This window comes from Lemur catta, chromosome 2, assembly GCF_020740605.2.
Source record: "Lemur catta isolate mLemCat1 chromosome 2, mLemCat1.pri, whole genome shotgun sequence".
Classification (NCBI taxonomy): domain Eukaryota; kingdom Metazoa; phylum Chordata; class Mammalia; order Primates; family Lemuridae; genus Lemur; species Lemur catta.
The window spans coordinates 45,804,316-45,824,457 of record NC_059129.1 but is presented as its reverse complement, the minus strand read 5'-3'; the positions used below and the strand labels follow the sequence as shown (position 1 = coordinate 45,824,457).

General features: G+C 46.6%; 1 protein-coding gene across 4 annotated transcripts in view; it reads right to left on the bottom strand.

Moving 5' to 3' along the window:
* Positions 1 to 1,158: 1,158 nt before the first annotated feature.
* The window catches only part of BRPF3 (bromodomain and PHD finger containing 3), a 35,059-nt gene continuing 16,075 nt past the window's right edge, over positions 1,159 to 20,142 (bottom strand). For 3 of the 4 annotated variants that reach the window (XM_045543601.1, XM_045543600.1, XM_045543602.1), the window contains exons 8-13: positions 19,321 to 19,827; positions 15,659 to 15,752; positions 12,007 to 12,104; positions 9,076 to 9,173; positions 5,246 to 5,400; positions 1,159 to 3,537 (exon numbers count right to left, since the gene is read on the bottom strand). In XM_045543601.1, the coding sequence (XP_045399557.1) occupies positions 3,354 to 3,537; positions 5,246 to 5,400; positions 9,076 to 9,173; positions 12,007 to 12,104; positions 15,659 to 15,752; positions 19,321 to 19,827 (1,136 nt within the window). In that variant the 3' untranslated portion in view covers positions 1,159 to 3,353. Of the gene's footprint in view, positions 3,538 to 5,245; positions 5,401 to 9,075; positions 9,174 to 12,006; positions 12,105 to 15,658; positions 15,753 to 19,320; positions 19,828 to 20,142 lie in introns of those variants that run through there. The other variant, XM_045543603.1, reaches the window with a different exon arrangement.

Sequence of the window (20,142 nt, the reverse complement as noted above, 5' to 3'; positions counted from 1 at the left end):
TTTGTTATTCCCCAAGTAAACATGATGTCTCTCCCAAACTCCTCCAAATGTCTGGGACCCTCACATTGGCCTCACTCAGTTGTCTGAGATGTATCTTATAAATCATAAATCAGGCTGCGAGGTCTTGAGATCAGGGGTGTGTACTTTTGCACCCCCACCACACGATACAAGGATTCCCAACACAGAGCTGTACTTTGTCAGTGTTATACCAAACTGAGAACTTTTACACTTTAGTAACTTCAATGACAAGAATGTCAAAGGCCCTGTGGAGATGATCAGGAGACCCCTCTGTCCTCAGCCAAAGCACTGATACAAGCACAGGAACCACGTGGGACCAGAGAGGAGAATGGGATAGGGGAGGGACAGGGGAAAAGCTATTCTAGGCCCAGCAACCAGTTTGTCTCTGGGAACTCTCCCTCTGCTTCTGCTCTTTGAAATGTCTCTTTCTAGAAAGAAATGTTGGAGCCACAGCCACTGAAAGATGGGGACACAGTACAGAACAGGCCAGCGCAGTCTTGAAATGCTGTGGAGACCGTAAGGAAAGCCTTGGCCAGATCTTTGTCCCAGGATTCTGCCACTATTTCTTAGCTGGCTGACCTCGGTCAAGTCAATCTTACTGGCCTGTTGCCTTGTCTGTAAAATGAAGACCAGGTAGGCTAACGATCTCTTCCAGATCTCGGGAGAGCGAGGCTATGCCCTCCCCCACCCGCCCGTGTGTCCCAGCAGCCCATCTACAGCATGCGAGCAGCAGCAGTGACAACGGGGCACGAGCATCCTGGAGTCTCACATTCAGCAAGCTTGGCAAATAGGTGCCAAAGATGTCCAAAGGGCCACTTCTCCGCTGAATGAGAAGCAGATGCTCCTAAAGGAACGTGGTCACAGGGCAGGTGAGGCATGGGAGGGTAGGCTGGACCTTCTACAGTCCTGGAGGCGACAGCGCCGGCTGGGAGGGAAGCAAAGTCAGAGCCCACCTTCAACCCCCTCCCAGAGGTCCAAGAGACAAACTTTCAGAGCCCTCTCCAGCTGGCAGTGTGCAGCAGCCAGGCAACCCTACTGGTAATGGCCGTTAGCCTTTTGAGGAGGAGGAGGTGGGCCGTGGGAATTAGGAAGAGAGAGGCAGGCCCCTGTGGATTACACCAAACACAGCACAGCAGCTGCTGCCCATTAGAACATTTATTTCTCAGAGAGAAAATAAGTTTCAGACAGTCGTATTATAGTAGGTAAAATTAACTTTTGTATTCTTTACAAGCATAGATTTTTCTCTGTTTATTACCTCTCTTATACCATCTGTTATAAACAATTCTAGAAAGCAAATAAAGTCACTTTCTACAATAAATAGAGCATCATGTGCTTCACAGCAGACGCGACAGAGACACGTAGGCCCCATGCCACAGCAGGATCTGAGCCATTTCCCGTTCTAAAAGAGCATTTTAAAAAATGAGACTCAGAGAGAGACTGAAAGATTCAAAGAGATCGAAAAATGAGGAGAGAGATTAAGAAGAGAAAGTGTTGGGCAGGGGGAGAAAGAGATAGGTAGACATAGAAAGAGAGAGAGGGAGAAAGCCTCAAGATCTTACGACACAGGTTTAGACAAAGGTCACAGAGTCCACAGCTGACCAACTACCTGGGGAGAGGGAAGCATTGGCTCCTTAAATAAACCACACTGTGCGGCCACACAATGGAGGGCTCCGATAATGGAAACTATAGGTCTGAATAATTTAGAACAGTATTTTACAATTATGTACACCGTGTCCTTCTCTAGCCATATGCTGTATTGTGTTTTTATTGTTGTACAAAATCCAAAACCCCATCCTTTATGTTATAGTGTTTTGTTGGTTCCCTTTTAAACTCTGGCTCGTGTCCCAAATGTATAAGAAGTTGTGGTGGTTGGTTGGTTGTAGTTTTAAAAAGTCGAGTGTGTAAAAATGGCAGTGATCTCCCCAGTGACTTTGTTTTGTCCAAAACTCCCCTACGAAAAATTTGAAACAATTAAAAAGAACATCAGGTTAAAAATCAACATGGCAATCAGTGGCCTGCAACCTGGCCCTGCGACTTTGGTGCTTAGGAGGTGAAAAGAAACGTCTAGAGAACAGACATTGAAGCCTCTGAAAGTTGTGTTGGTTTGTCAGTCAGCATTCCCCATTCACAGTTTTTTTTCCTTCCATTTTTGCGAAGGTTAAGGTGGGAGGGGACTAAAGAGAAAGAAGGAAGGAGACAGAGGATTTGAAATAAAAGTGCTGCACTCCCTGGAGTGGGGAAGTGGGAGCAGCAGAAGACGGGCAGGACAGAGCACAGGCCAGGAAGATGTTTGGCAGCAGGTGCCACACCGTCCAGGTGGTAGAGAGTGAGATTTAAGACTGCAGTTGCAGAAAAAGCCCATGAGGAGAGGATAGGAGGGGGAAGGAGGCAGACCCAGCTGAAGGGCATGGCTCCACCCCAACCACCCTCAACATCCAGGTGGACAGATGGGACACTCCCACACCCAGCCTGGTCTGATGACAGAAGCCCACCCCCCAGGCTCAGCCTGCCTTGTGGCTGCACAGGGAGAGGGCAGGAGGGGCCCTGCCTCAATCCAGGAGGCGTACTCCCAAAGCCGGGCCTCAGCTGTGTTGGCAGCAGAAGTGAAAAGGTGTGTGCGGGGTGTCCTGGGAGAGGGGTCGCCGTATGGTGGGCTAGCCTCTGTCTGGGCCCTGAGGAGCCTGGCAGAGACACCCACCTGGCATAGCAGCTGGCCTCAAGGGGAATGAGACATTAAAGAAAAAGACCAGTTTGGTGATGGTTTCTGTCAGTTTGGCACAAGAGAAAAAGTGAGAAAAGGAACGTGGGAAAGAGAAAGCTAGACTGGGCATGGGTGCGGAAGGCGGGACAAGGAGGAGGCGTGAGAATGGGTGACGAGGGGGAGAGAGGGTGAGCTTGAGGAGACTCCCCTCGGACCCTGGCGTACCCACAGCATCTCTGGGATCAGTGTCAGAACCTCACCCGCCCTGAGGTGTAGTCAGTGGGAGTGGGACGAAGGGGGCCAGAAAGCCCTTCAAGAAGGAGCCCAGGACTTGCCTTCTGGGCCACATCCATCTCCTTGGCTAGGCCCAAGCCCCAGAGCTGTTTCTGCTTCTAACTGGTTCTTCAGTGGAATATCCCCTGAGGGACCCTGGGTGGGAGTTTTTGGCACACAGCAGGCCCTCCAGGGGAACCATGCAATTGGTCACAGTTGCCCTTAGTGGGGACACAGCCCAGTCCCTGGCCTGCCATGAGAAGGGGAAGCTGCCGGCCATACATCTGGCTGGGGCAGAAGAGGCTTCTCTGTGCCCCATGGGATGGAGGCAGGGCAAGTAGACACAGGCCTGGCCTCACCCTCACAGGTAGCTAGAAGTGACAAAGGAGTGGGGCCCCCGCACTCGGCTCAGGTGGATCATCGCACGGTCGTAGGCCACCTGCACTGACTTGCGAATGCTGGTCTTGCGGCCTTCCAGCATCTTGAGCTTGTCCACGGTGTCTTCCACACCCAGGGGCAGGACTTTGTCCCTCGGAAGCCACTGCCTGAAATGCAAGCACAGTAAGAGGCTGGGCCCTGGTAGGTAGTACAGGGGACTCCTCTGGGCTCATTTCTCCAGGACCAGCAAGGCCAGGGAGAGGGGACACCCTCTGCAGGAGGCAACAAGGAACCTGGCAGGTCAGGGCAGCAAGCAGGGTGTGCTGGGCTGGGGAAATGGCATGTGACCTATGCAGCTAGGTCCTTCCCCAGACTCTCACTTGGCTTGGAGGATTGTCAGGGCCCATCAGCCAAGAGAAGCCCATGTGCTGCCCTCTGGGACCAGCTGAGCCACCTGGGAGGGCTCTGAGCCTCGAGCTGCCTTGGGCAATTAGGAAGCTATGGCTAGGAAGCAGAGCTGATGTCAGGAATTGGTGAACTGATCTCTGGTGGGGCCTGCACCCTGTGTGTTTTTAAAGCTCCCAGGTGATGCTAACATGTGGCTAAGAGCGTAGCCTTCAGAGCCAGATCTCCATTTGTATCCCAGTTCTGTCAACAGGGTCTTGGCTTTCTGAGCCTCAGCTTCCTAACCTGCAAAATGGATTGTGAGGGGATTAATGAAAGTTTAAACAGCATTAGATGAGATCATATATGTAAAGCCACTTACATAAGCACATGGAGTAAGCACTCAACAAATGGCAGCTATTATTACCATTATTTTTACTAGCTAGTTCTACTTCCTCATTCTATATAGAAGCAGAGGTGAAAGCACTCACCTGCTGGTGCTAAGAGAAACCTTAAGGTGTTGTACAGCCAGAACTGCCCGCAGGACTGAGACAGGCTTCCCCACAGCTACTGGAGTGTCGGCAGCCAACAGGCTCTCAGCTGAGCCCTTCTCCAGGAATCACCCTACACCAAGGAAGCTGCCTGGCCCAAGGGCACAGCCCTCCCCAGGGGCAGTGGCATTCAACGACTAGGTGGCGTAGGGGCACAAGGGCACAGCCCCAATTCCCAACATCTCTATCAAGCCACCCAGCTCCACATGTCCCCACAGAATGAGCTGAGGCCTCTGTTGCAAATGCACTGCAGTTTAACTTTCTCCCCTGCCCAGTGCTGCATCCTTTACCCCCACAGCTCTTCCCAGTAAGCCCCCTGATATACAAATCTCCATCTCAGGCCGGGCGCGGTGGCTCACGCCTGTAATCCAAGCACTCTGGGAGGCCGAGGCGGGCGGATTGTTTGAGCTCAGGAGTTCGAGACCAGCCTGAGCAAGAGCAAGACCCCGTCTCTACTAAAAATAGAAAGAAATTATATGGACAGCTAAAATATATATATGGAAAAAATTAGCCGGGCATGGTGGCACATGCCTGTAGTCCCAGCTACTCAGGAGGCTGAGGCAGAAGGATTGCTTGAGTCCAGGAGTTTGAGGTTGCTGTGAGCTGGGATGATGCCACGGCACTCACTCTAGCCCGGGCAACAGAGTGAGATTCTGTCTCAAAAAAAAAAAAAAAAAAAAATCTCCATCTCAGAGTATTTCCCAGGGAATCTGATCTGCAACACCCCTCAGTTACTATTAACACTATTAATCAGTGTTACGAGTAACGCTAAGTTACTATTAACATGGCAAGTGCAGGCCAGCTGCTGGCACGTCATACCTCCCTTCACGGGTGGAGCCCAGGGCAACTGAGTTCATGGCCCCTGTGCGTCTCATGAGTACAGCAGCACTGGCACCGCCTCTTGGCATGCCTCCCCCACCCAGCAGCAGCACCCACTCACCAGGTACGCTTGTTGTCAAAGAAGAGGACAAGGAAGAGCTTCTCTCCAGCCTCTGCCTGTTTCTGCTCTCCCAGCTTCAACACGTCCAGTGGGGGGACAGGGATGGGAACGCCATTGTGCAGGAGGCCCTCCCGGGGCATCTTGGGATCGATGATCTGGAGGCAGAATGAAAGACCGGCACTCAGTGGGGGAGGACAGGGTGAGCTGGGCCCCCTGCCGCAGGACCAACTGCTGAAGCACCCCATACCAGTCATGCAAAGGCTTGGCCTTGCTCACAACCAAGTGATGGAGGGGCTGACCTCTTCCATGACCCCCAGCAACCCAAAATGGAAATCTTGACTCTCTTTCCCCAGTTCATTGCCCTAATCTTCTGGCCCTGCCCAACCAGTCCTTCTGATGAGGGAGCTTGCTCCACAAACTATCAGAGCTGAAAAAGCAGTGGGAAGCCCATGTCTGGAGTGTCAGGCCTGAGTGGGGTATCTTTGACATCCAGGCCAGATAGGCAAACCCCTTCCTCCAATGTTCCTCAGGAGAGAAGAGTGGAGGCCATGTTTTTCCTGTCAATTTTCCTAGCCACCATGGGTATGAAGGCAGTGCCGCCTCAGCAGGAGAGCTGCCCTTAGGTTCTAACAGGGCTCCTGGTTACCCACCACCATCCTGTCTGACTACAATCCTTCCTGGTGTGTGGACCAGATACATTTTTGATACTCCATGGTAAGATCAGAGAGGAGGCTCTGTGTATAGCTAGAAAACTGAGCTTGGATGGTCAGTGGAGAAGGGGGAATGATGTGGTTGGAAACAAGGGCCACGGGAAGCATTAATCCTTGAGGCGGCACACTCCACAGGGCAGGGGCTGGGCCTGTCTTGTTTGGGTTTGTTTCTGGCATCCAGCCCTACCCTGCCTCGCTCAGAGCAGGTGCTCAGCAAAATGCCTGGCAGCACCAACACAACAATAACTCTCCAGGTCTGTGCAGCACTTTCAAAGTTTCTAAAGCTCCTAGTTATTCACATATCATCTCATTTCAATCCTTTGCTGATGCTGAGAAGTCTGCTGACAGGCATTAGCAGACAGAGAAAAACACCAAGCATGGAAGGACACAGCTGGTTGAAGCCATGCTGGGACTAAGACCAGATGCGTGGACAAGGCTTGGGGCTCTGGTACCCACTGCCTCCTACACAGCTCCTGCTTCCAGGGCAGTTGCTAGCATTGCTGTGCACACAGGCCAGACAGACTTGGAAATTTACTGAGGAAGCAGCCTTCTCCAGAGACAGAGCAATCTTAATTCCTATACCCTGTCCCAGCGGGCTCTTCATAATAAACTGCTCTCATTATTTACCTTTGGGTTTCTGCCAACATCCCTCTCAAGATAAGCAGCTGAAAGCAGGTGTTCTGGTTAGGAGATTACTCTAAGGATGAACCACCTCTACCCCACCCGCCAGGTATATAATTTGATCAAAACTCCATCTCCCAACCTGTCTGTCCCTCCTGTGACTAAAGCTAAAGGTCCTAATGAGAACCACCACACAATCCCTTCTACGCTTCCTTGATTACCAAATGAGACAGTGCAGCTGCTCTAATGTTTCCTCTTGACTAAGGCATACTGGTTCCTGCCTAGGAACCTAGGGTGCTTGCAGAGAGTGAACTGTGAACAATTTGCCCTGAGGCAAAAGCAAGGTGGGTAAGTCTGCCATTTGAGGAGAGCTTTTGTGTCCCAAAATAATAAATAATGGTCCATTCACTCAATGAATGCTCTGCAGATATAAAACAACATGGCAATAAAGCTTGTGATAAACTTTAACATATTATCTATTAATAATTAATGTGTACATACACTATTATTACAACTGTAATATGTGAATAAATAGAAGGATAGAAAATACTTGGAGTTGACATGTTAGAATCATGAGGGTTTTTTTCTCTATTTTTCCAAAACTCTTATAATGTGGTACATTAATTTTATAAAAACACAGGTAAAAACATTTGTTTAAAAGAGCCCCCAAAAAGACTAAAAATTGTATATTTACTATGGATAAAAATACATATTGAAGTATGCATAGGAAAAAGACTGGGAGAACATATACCAAAATAAAAACAAAGGTTGTGTTCAGGTGGTGGCTGAATTTCTTTAACCATAGGAGAAAATGCATGAATAAGAAGATAACTGGGGGGAAAAAAAAAGACTAGTTTTAGATTGGCTTTTTTGCATTGTCAGGTTTGAAAAAAAACCAAACCTACACAGCTTAACCACTTCTTTAATGACTAAGCTGGGGGGTCCTGCAGTTTCACTGCTGGCAGGGCAGAGCCTTGTGAAGTAAGGCAGTCCCAGGCCCAAGCTCTTCAGCTACTCGATCACACTTGCCATTGCTAAGGAGGGAATTAGGAAGGCAACATGGGTTCCAATGTGGCTCCAGCAGATTGTATAACTTCTTTGAGCTGTAGTTTCCTTATCCATTCAAACAGGATCAGAATCCCTGCCCTCTTTATCTTAAGAGGTTGCTGTCAGATATGAAAGAACTGGGAGAAGCCCAGAGGCCTCCCTATATTCATGTAAGAGCCCTGTAAGCATATAAGAAGCCTGGCTACAGATCCTCCAGGAACTTTTTCAAAAAATATTCATGCCTGGGTCTGGCCTCAGAGAGTCTAATTTGGTAGTGCTGAGGTGGAGCTGATTCAGTATCCATATTGTTTAAAAAATTACCCCTGATGATTCTTACATGCCCCAAAGGTTTAGTATTAGTGGAATCTTCCAGAGCCAGATAGACATTACCTCCCCAACCGAGTAAGAGCTCTAAGAAATAACAATCAAGGTGGTAAAAATGGAATTTTTAACTATTGCTACTGTGGAAGAAATGGAAATTTTAGCTACTGCTAGTTGGAGTATAAACTGAAACTAACTTTCTAAGCAATTTGTATCAGAATTCTGTATAGACTTTGCCCCAAGAAGGCACTCCTAAGAATTCACTGTAAAGAAATAATCATGGATGTGCACAAAGGTAAAGCTACAATGATGTTTACTGCCAACTGTTTATCATAGTGAAAAATTCAAAATGATTTAAATGACCAACTAGGGAATGGTTAAAAATGGGACATGCACACAACTGAAGACAATACGATCATTAAAAGTGATGTTGATGAAGAATGTTTGATGGCGTAAGACATGCATGTTCATGGTATACTGTTATGTGAAAGGGAGGTTAAAAACAGTATGGTCTCACATATATGCACATTTATGAATTTTAAAAAAAGGCTGAGTGGATATACACCAAGTTATCCCTGAATAGACAGGACTGTGGATGACCTTGAACTCGGTGGCTCAGAACACAGGCTTTGACATCACACATTTTGAGCCCTGGGCTCAAATTCCAACTCTGTTACTTATCAGCTGGATGACCATGGGTAACAGATCCTCAGTTCTCTTTACTACAAAACGGAATGACAATACCTGCCTCAGTATTTCAAGGACTCAGCATGACAAATGTTTAAACATGTAAGCATTATTAATAGCTTTTAAAATTCTCTACAACAGGCAGATGTTACTTTTATGCATAAGCAAATAAATAGATGCTATTAAAGCCCTAAGAACCCTAGTCTCAGTCTGCATAGTTTTAGCCTATTTTAAGTGCCCCAAGCTGGGAGCCTTACTGGTTGACTCACTCAGGCTGGGGTAAAAACAAAAAAAAGCCCCCCTCCCTTCTGCAGCTAAAGGCATCCTGACTCCCACCGCACTCTGCTGGCTTAATCCAATCAGATAAGCCCCCAAGGCAAGGCAGGGGCCAGAACCACCCAGGGAAGGGTGTAGGTAGGAGGGTGGCGTCTGGGGCAGACTCACCAAGGCAGGGTAGGAAGGGTAGCCTCGGCACTTGGCCCACACCAGCTCCAGGGGTTCCAGGTCTCCGCGGTCTTCAAAGGGCATCAGGAGGCTTCTGCCTGGGGGTGGGGGAGGGGAGGAGACAGTGCCCGAAGGGGACTTGGAATGATGCCCAGAAGGCCTGCCTATGGCTTCCAATTGAATGGGGCAGCCCAAGAATTAGTCAGCAACATCCCCTCCACCCTTCCTTTTCCCTGCTCTTTCCTTAGGAGAAGTTCTTAGACTGGATCAGAGGTCAGCAAACTAGTTCTGTAAAGAGCCAAATAGTAAACAAACATTTTAGGTTTTCTGGGCCACGAGGTCTCTGTTACAACTACTCAACTCTACTACTGTGGCATGAAAGCAGCCAATCTATAAATGAATGAGCATGGCTGTGTTGCAATAAAACTTTATTTTTGGACACTGAAACTTGAATTTCATGTAATTTTTCACGTTATAAAATATCATTCTTCTTTTGATTTTCTTTTCAATCATTTAATAATGTAAAAACTATTCGTGGCTCAGGGGCCATACAAAAACAGGCAGCAAGCCATAGTTTACCGACCTCTGAACTAGAATCCTAAGATGGCTTTTCCTGCAAAATGTAACTGCTTCATCCCCAGGGCCTGCGGGAGAAGGGCCATAAATCAGCTCGGGCAATGTCACACACTGCTCTCTGGGCTTCCTTGAGTGGGGAGTCCTCATGATAGAGGCTTCATGCAAAAAGATGCTTGGGAAGGATATCTAGTAAAACCACTTGCTAAAGGAGTTCTTTTCTGACAGGGCCACACCTGGCCATCCAGGTCACCTGGATGCACAGCACTCAGCAGAGCCAAACAGGTCTGCAAGTTCTTCACATGCCTACTTCTGTCAGAACCTCATACTGGGTGTCCCCCAAGGCAGGCACATCTCTTCATCTTACTTTGTTCTGTACCCAGTGCATTAGCACATGCGCATGGGTGCTTCACAGATGCTTCTGAACACACAGGGAACCCCTTTCCCTCTCCACATCTATCAACTGTAATGGGGAGGTAACCACACTCAACCAAGGGAAAAAGTCCAAAGCTAATAGAGAGGAAATTATATTTCTAAGGAAACATTACCACTCTCACTTGTAGTTTTTTCAAAATGTACTAAAATAACAATGAGGTACTGTTTTGTACTTATTGAGGCAATAGCAATAACTATAAAAGGATAAACTCCAATACTAAAGAGGTAGGCTGAGGGGAAACTGGTGCAATCATACACTGCTGATGAAACTGCAGAGCAGTTCAATCCTTTTGGAATGTAATTTGGTAGGATGTCTCAAGAGCCATTAAAAAAAGTATGAACCACCTGGGAATTTACTCTAGGAAAAATAACTTTGAAAATGAATAAAACGATTTTGGACAAAAATATGGGTTCACTACATTACATATAATGTTAAAAGTTGGAAACAACCCAAATGTCTAACAACAGAATGGTTAATTATAATACATTGATTGTTAGGTACATTGTTCCAATAATGAGATATATAAAGATTATGTGTCAATATGAAAAAAGTATGAAATAACATTGAAAAAAGTAGAATACAAAGTGCATGTGTTTTGGATTACCATTTTATTAAAAATGTGCCTAAAATAAACATAAGGCAACATAGAGAAATGAAGACAATCGTGTTATGATGATGGAACTATGGGAGGTCAATTTCCTTCTTAAATTTCCTTTGGCATCATTTTATTAAGTATGTGGTTTTTAAAGTAAGTATAAAATGTCACCACTAGAAGCATAAAGAGTGCCAATATACGCCTATTTTTGTGCTAGATGCTGTACAAATTCATCTAAACATGAGCCCTGTCTTCTGGGTGTTAACAGTCACAGAAAGTAATGAAACACACAGGCATGCATCATCAACACACGCACGAGAAAGAAACAGATGCTGAGGGAGAATAAAGCACTTGGGAAAAGGAAAGAGGGGAAGAGAAGCCCTGCAGCCTGTGTGTTAGATGGAAACTGCAAAGACAAGGCATCCAGAGAGTGCACATCCCTCCACTATAGGGCCGGACAGCATTATAAGCTCAGAAAACAGCCTGCTCTGCACCTGCTCCACCAGAGCACCACCCCAGCCTCTCTTTTTGGCCCTGCCCTTCCCTTTATTCTCTTGGTCCAAAGAGACAAGACCCATAAAACTACAGGGTTATGTGTGAGATTCGGTGATACAGGCCATCACTGATAAGTAGCTCAGACAGGCAATACCCATCAAAATTACAAATGCACACTTCCTTCACTTCAGCAATCCCACTTCTATACTCTCCATGGATATGAAATGATCTATGCACAAGGTTGCTCATTGCAACACTGATTATGATTATGATAACAAATAAGTGAAAACAATCTAAATGTCTATCTTTCGAGGGCTGGATGATGATATTCCTATACAATGGTACACTAGGCAGCCAACAGGAAGCACAGATAGATCTCCAAGATAAATTATTAACTGGAAAAAAGGAATGGTTTAGAGGAACATGTGTATATTAGGCTTCTCTACTCACTTTCTTAAATATACATGCAAATTTTGGTTTGTGTATATATATGTATACACGGGTTACCTCAGAAAGACACAAAAGAAATTGCTAACAGTAGATGTTCGAGGGAGGGAGTGCTGGCTTTCATTATATACCCTTTTGTACCTTCTTTTTATTACCTTGGGCATGTATTACCTATTCAAGTATAAGATGAATTAAAAAAAAAAAAAAAAACAGTATGAATGACCTGGGAGTGAGGGCCATCTCCCTGCCCAGGTGAGGGTTTAGGGGAGCTCCGAGACTGGGGCCAGGTTCTGAGCCCCAGCAGTGCAGCAGCCTGAAGAGCTGGCTCCTCAGAAGGCCTGCCCCTCTCCCCCAGCCCAGCTCTGCCTGAACACTTTCTCCTCACCTGAGCTACTGTAGTCAGCGTCTCCATTCACACCTTCCAGGAAGGGCACTCGAGATAGGGCTGGCTTCCCACGGCTGCGTTTGGGGGGCGTCATACCACTGCATACAGAGCAGGTAGAGGGGGTGAAATGAGCAACTTCGATGACTAACACGTCCACTCCCCTTCTCCCATCTCTGACAGGAGTGGAGCTGTAAAAACCCTTCAGGAAGGATGGTTTCTCACCTTCTCCTAAAAACTCACACTAACCCATGACACACTTTTGACTGAAAAGTTCCCACAAGGCTTTGAGGAACCACTTCATCCATATGGAAGGACTGAACCTGGATGGAGATGCCTGCTCCCTTGCTCAGGGAACTTAGACTTCCTCCAAAGGAAAGGTTCAGTCCCCGTCACTTGTCAATCCCTCCAGAGTCTAAGCAGCCTTGCCATGAAGAGGGGCCATCTCACATCAGCCCAGAATTCTTTACTCTGTGGTTCACAATGCTTCTTCTTCAGAAACAAATTTATATTTGAGATACAAAAATTTGCCTCTTTCGTAAATTTTCTATAAAGGACGTGTCATACTTCCTTAATTAGAAAAGACATTTTTAAATTGGAAAAAAATCCACTTCTCACAAATGGTTTTATGTGTGAAGTTTTTCTTAGAGAGAAACGCATTTTTTTTAACTAAAAATTAGACCAATTTTTTTTAACATAGCTATTGCAAAGAGGTAAAATATATATTAGACAAAGAAAAGGACTAGAAAGTAATAAGTGAAAATGAGAATAGCAATACCAGAGCAATGGTATAACTGAGACCCACCCAGGCACCAGTATTTTTAAAGAGCTCCCTGTGTAATTCTAATGTATAACCACAATTGTGAGCCTTTGGGCAAAAATGATGTGGCTAGGGCTTTTTTCTATCCAAACTTTTAAAAATAATACTGCTTTGTAATTTTTTTCAACTAAAAAAGCACTTCAAAGACAGGTCAACAATCTGCAAAAAAGTAGAAATGCTTAAGAAACCCAGGGTGGGATAATAGCAACCGGGGGTAGGACTGGCCAGAGAGTAGGGTACTCCTATTTTACTCAATCAGAACTGACTGTATCATGACCTTATACTAAGAAAATTTTGCTTAACCAAAACCCAATGAATCATATTCCTTCAGTAACCAGTAGTTAGGTTGGGAGTTTTTCCTTGCTAGTCAAAATTAGGACCTATTTGGAAAAAAAACAAAAAATACCCAGTTCACCTTTAGGATTCAGTTCCCACTCACCTAATAAAAATCTGTCAACAGGATTAGAGACTCTGAGGCCTTATACAAATGTAAAGTGCTAGTAATTTTGTTAGGAAAGCCTCTCAAAGTTCACATCATGAGTCTGGGTAAACATCATCAAATCCAATAGAAGACAGCACAGCAGAGTGGTTAAGGGATTAAACTCCAGAGTCACACTATATGGGTTCAAAACCCAGCTCTTTTCATTAGTTCTGTGACCTTGAACAAGTTATTTAACCTCTCTGAGATTGTGTTCCCCATGTATTTTCGTGAGGATTAATGAATGAATAACCATAAAATACTCAGTATGGCATATACCATGCACTCAATAAATGGCACTTGCAGTTATTATCTTATGAGGGGCAGTAAATTTTAATGTCTTACTCAAAGTATTATAAACTACTAAAGTTGTACTATGAGCTGATGAGCTCTGACAAGGATGATGAGCTCTGACAAGGATGAGCTCAATAAAATAGGATGCAACACCAGAACTAGGTCTGTTTGTTCCTGATACATAGAAGAAAGCACAACTGACTCAATCACGGCCTGCATTTCAGCCCTCTCTCCAAGTTACCCAGCCCTAAGCAGACAACCCAATCTATAATTACCTTGTTTACTGGTTTAACATCCATCTCCCCTTCTAGAAAATAAACTCCATGAGAACTGACACCTTAGTGCTTAGAACAGTGCCTGACATACAGTAGGTGTCCAATTATCAATAGCTGAATGAGTGACCTCTAGAAAGAAGGTACAACTCCAATCTGTTCAGAAAATCATCAGAAAAGATAAACCAAGGGGCAGGTAAGGAAGGGGGTGTGGGAGATGGGTTAGTGATCAGTTCTTTCCAGGTTATTTCTAATTCTGGGATTATATGATTTCAATCTAATAAATAAGATCTTCTCTTACGTACTTACCACCACAGCGTAGGGAAAAAAAGAAAGAAAAATGAAAAAATCCTGCAGTTAGAGCCCCTGAATCTCCTATTTTTTTTTTTTTTTTGAGGTGGAGTCCCACTCTGTCACCCTGGCTTGAGTGCCATGGTGTCAGCCTAGCTCACAGCAACCTCAAACTCCTGGGGCTCAAGCAATCTTTCTGCTTCAGCCTCCCAAGTAGCTGGGACCACAGGCATGCTCCACCATGCCCAGCTAATTTATTCTATATATTTTTAGTTGTCCAGCTAATTTCTTTCTATTTTTTAGTAGAGATGGAGTCTCATCTTGCTCAGGCTGGCCTCAAACTCCTGAGCTCAAACAATCCGCCCGCCTCGGCCTCCCAGAGTGCTAGGATTACAGGCATGAGCCACCGCACCTGGCCTGACTCTCCTATTTTAAACCCCGAAATTGCACTGAGAACCAGTGAGTTAAGGAGGAAATACCTTCCATGGACACTGTTCCTACATGGAGTAAGGGCCCTAGAGAAATCAATGGTAATTGTGTTTTCTCCCATCTACTCCCCCTGTATCTCTGGAGGCTATAATAGTGGGGGAGAAAGCTAGGGCAACTTTGAGGTTTTGCAGGGACATCCCAAAGAAATCACAGCAAGGAACCAGTTCAGGGCTGAGGGGTGGGTGGGGGCCTCCATAGCCCCACCAGGAGCCCAGCAGCCCGGGTAGAATGAGTACACTACCTTTTGGTGGTACCCTGGGACCTTTCCTTCCCTACTCTAAATCTAGGATTCATTCAGCAGCCACGTGATGGGACCATGACTTCAGACTTCAAAAGGACAAGTCATTTTTCCCCAGTGGCACTGTGGGTTTCTCATTTTCAAGAGTCCCACTCTCCTTGGTGTCTTACGGAACACAAAACATAGAGGAGTGGCTCAATAAACTGGATTTGGAAGAAACTTTGAGATTCTGGTCTCAGAAATTCTCCTTTCAGGTAAAAGAAACCTATCCCTTTTCAGCTCAAGGATGATAAAAAGAGCTAGGACCTTTGACTGAATAAAGGCAATTACAAATTTCCTACCTGTTCATTTCTTATGCCCACACTACACCTCTAAAGAGGCCATTGCTACGATGCCCCAAAAGGCAAAGGGGAAAACAAGCTGGATTATGTATGTATGTGTGGGCAGTGTGAGGGTGACGGGGGGACACTGGCTCAAATGTCAATTTCAGTGAGCAACAGGAGAATCAGCTCTCCCCACCCTCTAGAGCCCACATTCAGCCCCACAGACCCTGTGAGCATCAGCACCACCCCTCTTCTTAGATCATACCTGAGAGTCAAGGATCACCTCATTTCCTAGGAGCTCCCAGAGTTATAGACCAGAGGCCTCAGAAAATAGCAGGGGTGGGGGAAGAAACCAAGATAAGCAGGAGAAGGTGCATTCTCTCGCTGAACAGAGAATAAAAGGAGAGGGGACAGAGGGGCTGCCAAAGCTCTGGGGACAAGTGTTCTTACCTGCAAGCTTCAAATGCCAGTCCACCACTGAGACCCAAACTACATTCGGAGTCAGACCCGCTTTCAGTGTGTTTTCCAAAGCCGTTGGTCATGCCTGCCAAGGACACACAGAGTGAGCCTGAGCACGGACGCCCCCTTTCCCCTACACATGCTGCAGCACAGGGCAGCTGCCTCGGGGGTGGGGGGGGCTCAGTGAGGAGGAATAGAGAGGATGGCTGTTCCTTCTCCTGTGAGAAGTCTTGGATGGTAGAGAGAGCCCGATAAAGACAAAGATTTAGGGGGAGATACTGCTGGCTAAGGCAAGGAACAGACACTATTTTCCTTACCATCCTCCGGCTCTTACTTTAAGGAAAACAGCACACACAGCTCACTCTGCTACTCTCATTTGGCTACAAAGGGACATAGTAAGACTTCCCTACCCTGGCTGGCTCACAAGTCCCTGGATCTGCTTCTAATTTCAAACCTCAATTATCAGGGAGTCTTCTCTGCCTGTTGAGGAGCCCACCCACCTTGCCTCTTCAGATAAACATACACACCCTATCCATCACACAGCTGGCAACAGCTACCTTCATTCTTTGGGGATGGTGTCAGGAGAGGCAGAAGAAGGATAAGGGCTCTCTGTCAACCACACCCTGAGACATCTAGCAGGGCTAGTCAGAGTTGAGGATGGGGGCTCTCTTTGGCAGAACTAAAACAGCCCAGACCTTCCAGGAATGGGGAGTCAGAACCCTGAGAAGAAGGTTCCTTTTCCTCTTCTTTGAGGTCTCTTGGTCTCTCTTTTTGTGAAGGTTAATACCTTCTCTCTCTCTTTTCTTTTTTAGAGACAGGATCTCAACTCTGTCACTCAGGCTTGAGTGCAGTGGTGTGATCATAGCTCACTGCAGCCCCAAACTCCTAGGGTCAGGAGATTCTCTCAATCCTTAGTAGCTAGGACTATAGGCACGCATCACCACGCCCAACTAATTTTTTAAATTTTTTGTAGAGATGGGGTCTCACTATGTTGCCAAGGCTGTTCTTGAACTCCTGGCCTCAAGTGATCCTCCTACCTAGGCCTCCCAAAGTGCTGGGATTACAGGCATGAGTTACCATGCCCAGCCAGATAATACCTTTTTACTTACGGAGGATGCTGTTTAGTATGAATGAGAGGTCAGTTTACAGCAAGGAGTCCTTCAGAGACAAATGAAGACTGGTTATCCCAGGGACATGAACTTGCTGTGAAGGCTACCACTCTCCTATCTATCCAATTTCTTTCTTTCTGTTTTTGAGACTCATCCCTCAGGGTAGAATGCAATGGCGTCATCACAGCTCACCACAACCTCAAACTCCTGGGCTCAAGCAAGCCTCTTGCCTCAGCCTCCCCAGTAGCTGGGACTGCAGCTGTGCACCACCATAGCCTGGCTAATTTTTTCTATTTTTGGTAGAGACAGGGTCCTGCCCTGGCTCAGGCTGGTCTCGAACTCCTGACCTCAAGCAATCCTCCCGCCTCAGCCTCCCAGAGTGCTAGGATTGCAGGCGTGAGCCACCATGCCTGGCCTATCTATCCAATTTCTAACCACACTCCAGAGTCCTATAGCTCTGACAACTGAGCCAAGAGGGGTACAGAGATGGGCCAGACACCTAATTTGAGAGCTGTAAGTTATAGACACCTTGGCCAGAACTGTTGAGGCAAGTCACACCTGTAAGAGCAGGTGTCTGAGCCAAGATGTCTATACTCTGATCTGACTCTGCCTCTAACATCATGACCTCAATTTAAATCACTGAAGCCAGTTGTGCCTCAGGTGCCTCATCTATTAAGGATCAACACCTGTTTTTGTGAGCGTCAACTAGGGTTGTATAGAAGTATCCCTGGGTACCAGGCAGCTGAGATGGTAGGGGAAGACCAGATTCTAGCAGTATCCCCAAGTAGCTGGCCTTCTCAGGCTGGATGGGCCTGATGTCCAGAGCTAAGTCCCAATAGGAGAATCTTTCATTTTTAGTGCAGCGTTCTCAGTGCTGTGTGGTCAAGCCTGTACAGCTGAGAGGATGGCAACAATAACTGCTACCATCTACTGCTATATGTCAAGTGCTTTACATAGGCTATTTCCAGTGCTTAGAGCCCTGCAAGGTAAATATCAGAAGCCCCATATTAGAAGTAAGAGAACGGGCTCAGAGAGGTTAACTCATTTTCCCCAGGTTACATAGCTGGTAAGAAGTCTGGTGATTTACATTCAGGGATGCTTAACTCTAGGCTTCAAGCTCTTGTCTCTATATACCAACCTACTGTCCTAACAGAGGAAAGCTTGGGCCAGATGGGATGGGAAGGTATTGTTGAAACAAAATGTTAGGCAGCAAGAAAAAAAAACAAGAAAAGCAAGTACTGGCCATACAGTCTAGAGCCACCACATAAAAAGACAAGACGGACACAAGGAGCAAAAGCCAAGAGCAGCTCCTCCCTGCCAAGCAAGCCAGCCTTCCCTATCCCACTAAGACCTAACTACTCTGCCTGCCATTCAAGGCCCTCCATGTCCATGCCCACCCCTCCCATACAGTCTTGGTTCCAGATGCTCTGGGAAGCCCCTCTCCAACCTGTGCCTCACAGATTCTGTCCTCTTCCTTGTTCCCACACAACCAGGCATGAGCCTGTCACCCCATCTACTCCTTTCCATTCTGCCCTCACCCCTCAGGGGCAGCTCAGGTACCGCCTCCTCAGGAAGCCTCTCAACTCCTTCAGCTCAAATTCCTGACATCTCTAGCAGTGCTACCTTTCACCTGACATATAACCACATACTGTTCAGCATTGTGATTTCTCTGCACCTTGGGAGACCACTTCACTTCCCCACTGGACTGTGAACTCTGTTTCAGAGCCAAAAGTGAGTCTGACTTATTGCCCACTCCCCTCTAGTAACCAACTCATGCTGGACATATATTAAGGACCCTTTAGTGATTCAGTCCCCATTACCTAACTCTGGGACCTCACCTCCACCCCCTTCTGCTGGAGCCACACTGATTCCCTCACTGTTCCTCAGACATGCAGGTATGTTCCCACCTCTAGGGCCTATGCACTTACTAGTGTATCTTTTTAGAATGATCTTCTCCTAGATATACAAATAGCCCATGCCTTCAGCTCCTTCAGATCTTAACTCAAATGTCACCTCCTCAGAAGACCTCCCTGGCCACCCTAATACCACCCCAACATTCTCTATTCCCTTTTCCTGCTGAGTTTTTCTCCAAAGAAAAATTACATCTTGTAAATTATCCAAGATATAATTTACTTATTTGCTTTTAGTCTATCTCCCCTACAAGAAAGGAGATCTTTTTTATTGTCTTGTTCATTGATTTTTCTCCCCTGCCCCCAAGTGCTTAGAATAGTGGCTGATATAAATATTTGATGAATGAACTGAATTGAAGGTAGGAATCATTTTACTTTATACAACTTTGCATCCCCCTCAGGGCCAAAGACAGCCTCAGACACAATCTGGCCCTCTAAAAATACTTGCTCAAAGCCTGTTTCCCCAGATCACTACTCATGTGCCAGGCCCAACAGTGAGCCATGGAGCGCTCAATGCTACTATTGGCATGTACGGAGGCCACTAGGGAGATGGCCAACTGGGGAAGGTGCTGGCTGGCAAGGCAAAGCAGGAAAGCAGGTGAGAAGTAGCGAGAAAAGTCACAGGCAGCATCACCTGTCTCTTCCTCCTGCTGGGGGGACCTCTCCCCTTCACTCTCACTACAGCTCCTGCTCCTTGGCCGCTTCCGAGAGTGGTGCTCCTCCTCGATGCTGGCTGAAGAGGCAGGAGAGCCTGCCAAACCATGGTCCTCACCATTCTCCAGTGACCTGTCTGGGCTTCTCTGTGGCTTAACCCCATTCTTGGCCTTCCTGAAGAGGACTGATGTTCGGCGGCCCACACCACTAAGTGGGGCACCAGCAGGGGTGTCTGGGGTCGTGAGGGATAGTCTATTAATGCCATTGTCACCAAGCAGGTGTTGCAAGGGCTCACTCCCTAGCTGTAGAGGTGATTTTTCCAAGAGCTCATCTTCTTCCACCTTTCTGGGCTTTAGTAATCGGCTTGGAGATTTGCTATCATTGATGGGTTTCAGAGTGGGAGGATCTGGGGGGGATTCTTGCTCAGACAAGGAAGGCGCAGGCCCAGTGGGCTCCAGGGTTGGTGGAGGAGGCAGTTTGGAGTCATCTGTTAGAAAAAAAGAGAACCTGCTTGAACATTTTAGAAAATGTCTGCCCCTACAAGTCAGAAACTGACACTGATAACCAAGGACCAAAAGCACGGGCTATTATAAGGCTTGAGATGCACCCCAGGTCTTAGACCTGAGGCAAAAAGAAAGGAAGAATAAGTTTACCTATACTAGTAGTTTGCAACCCTGCCTATGTATCACCTAGGAAGTTACTTAAAAATTCCAATCCCAAGGCCCCATCCCAGAACAACTGAAATCAAAGATGAGGCATTTAAAAAAAAAAAAAAAGCTTATCAGGTGAGTCTAATGAAGTA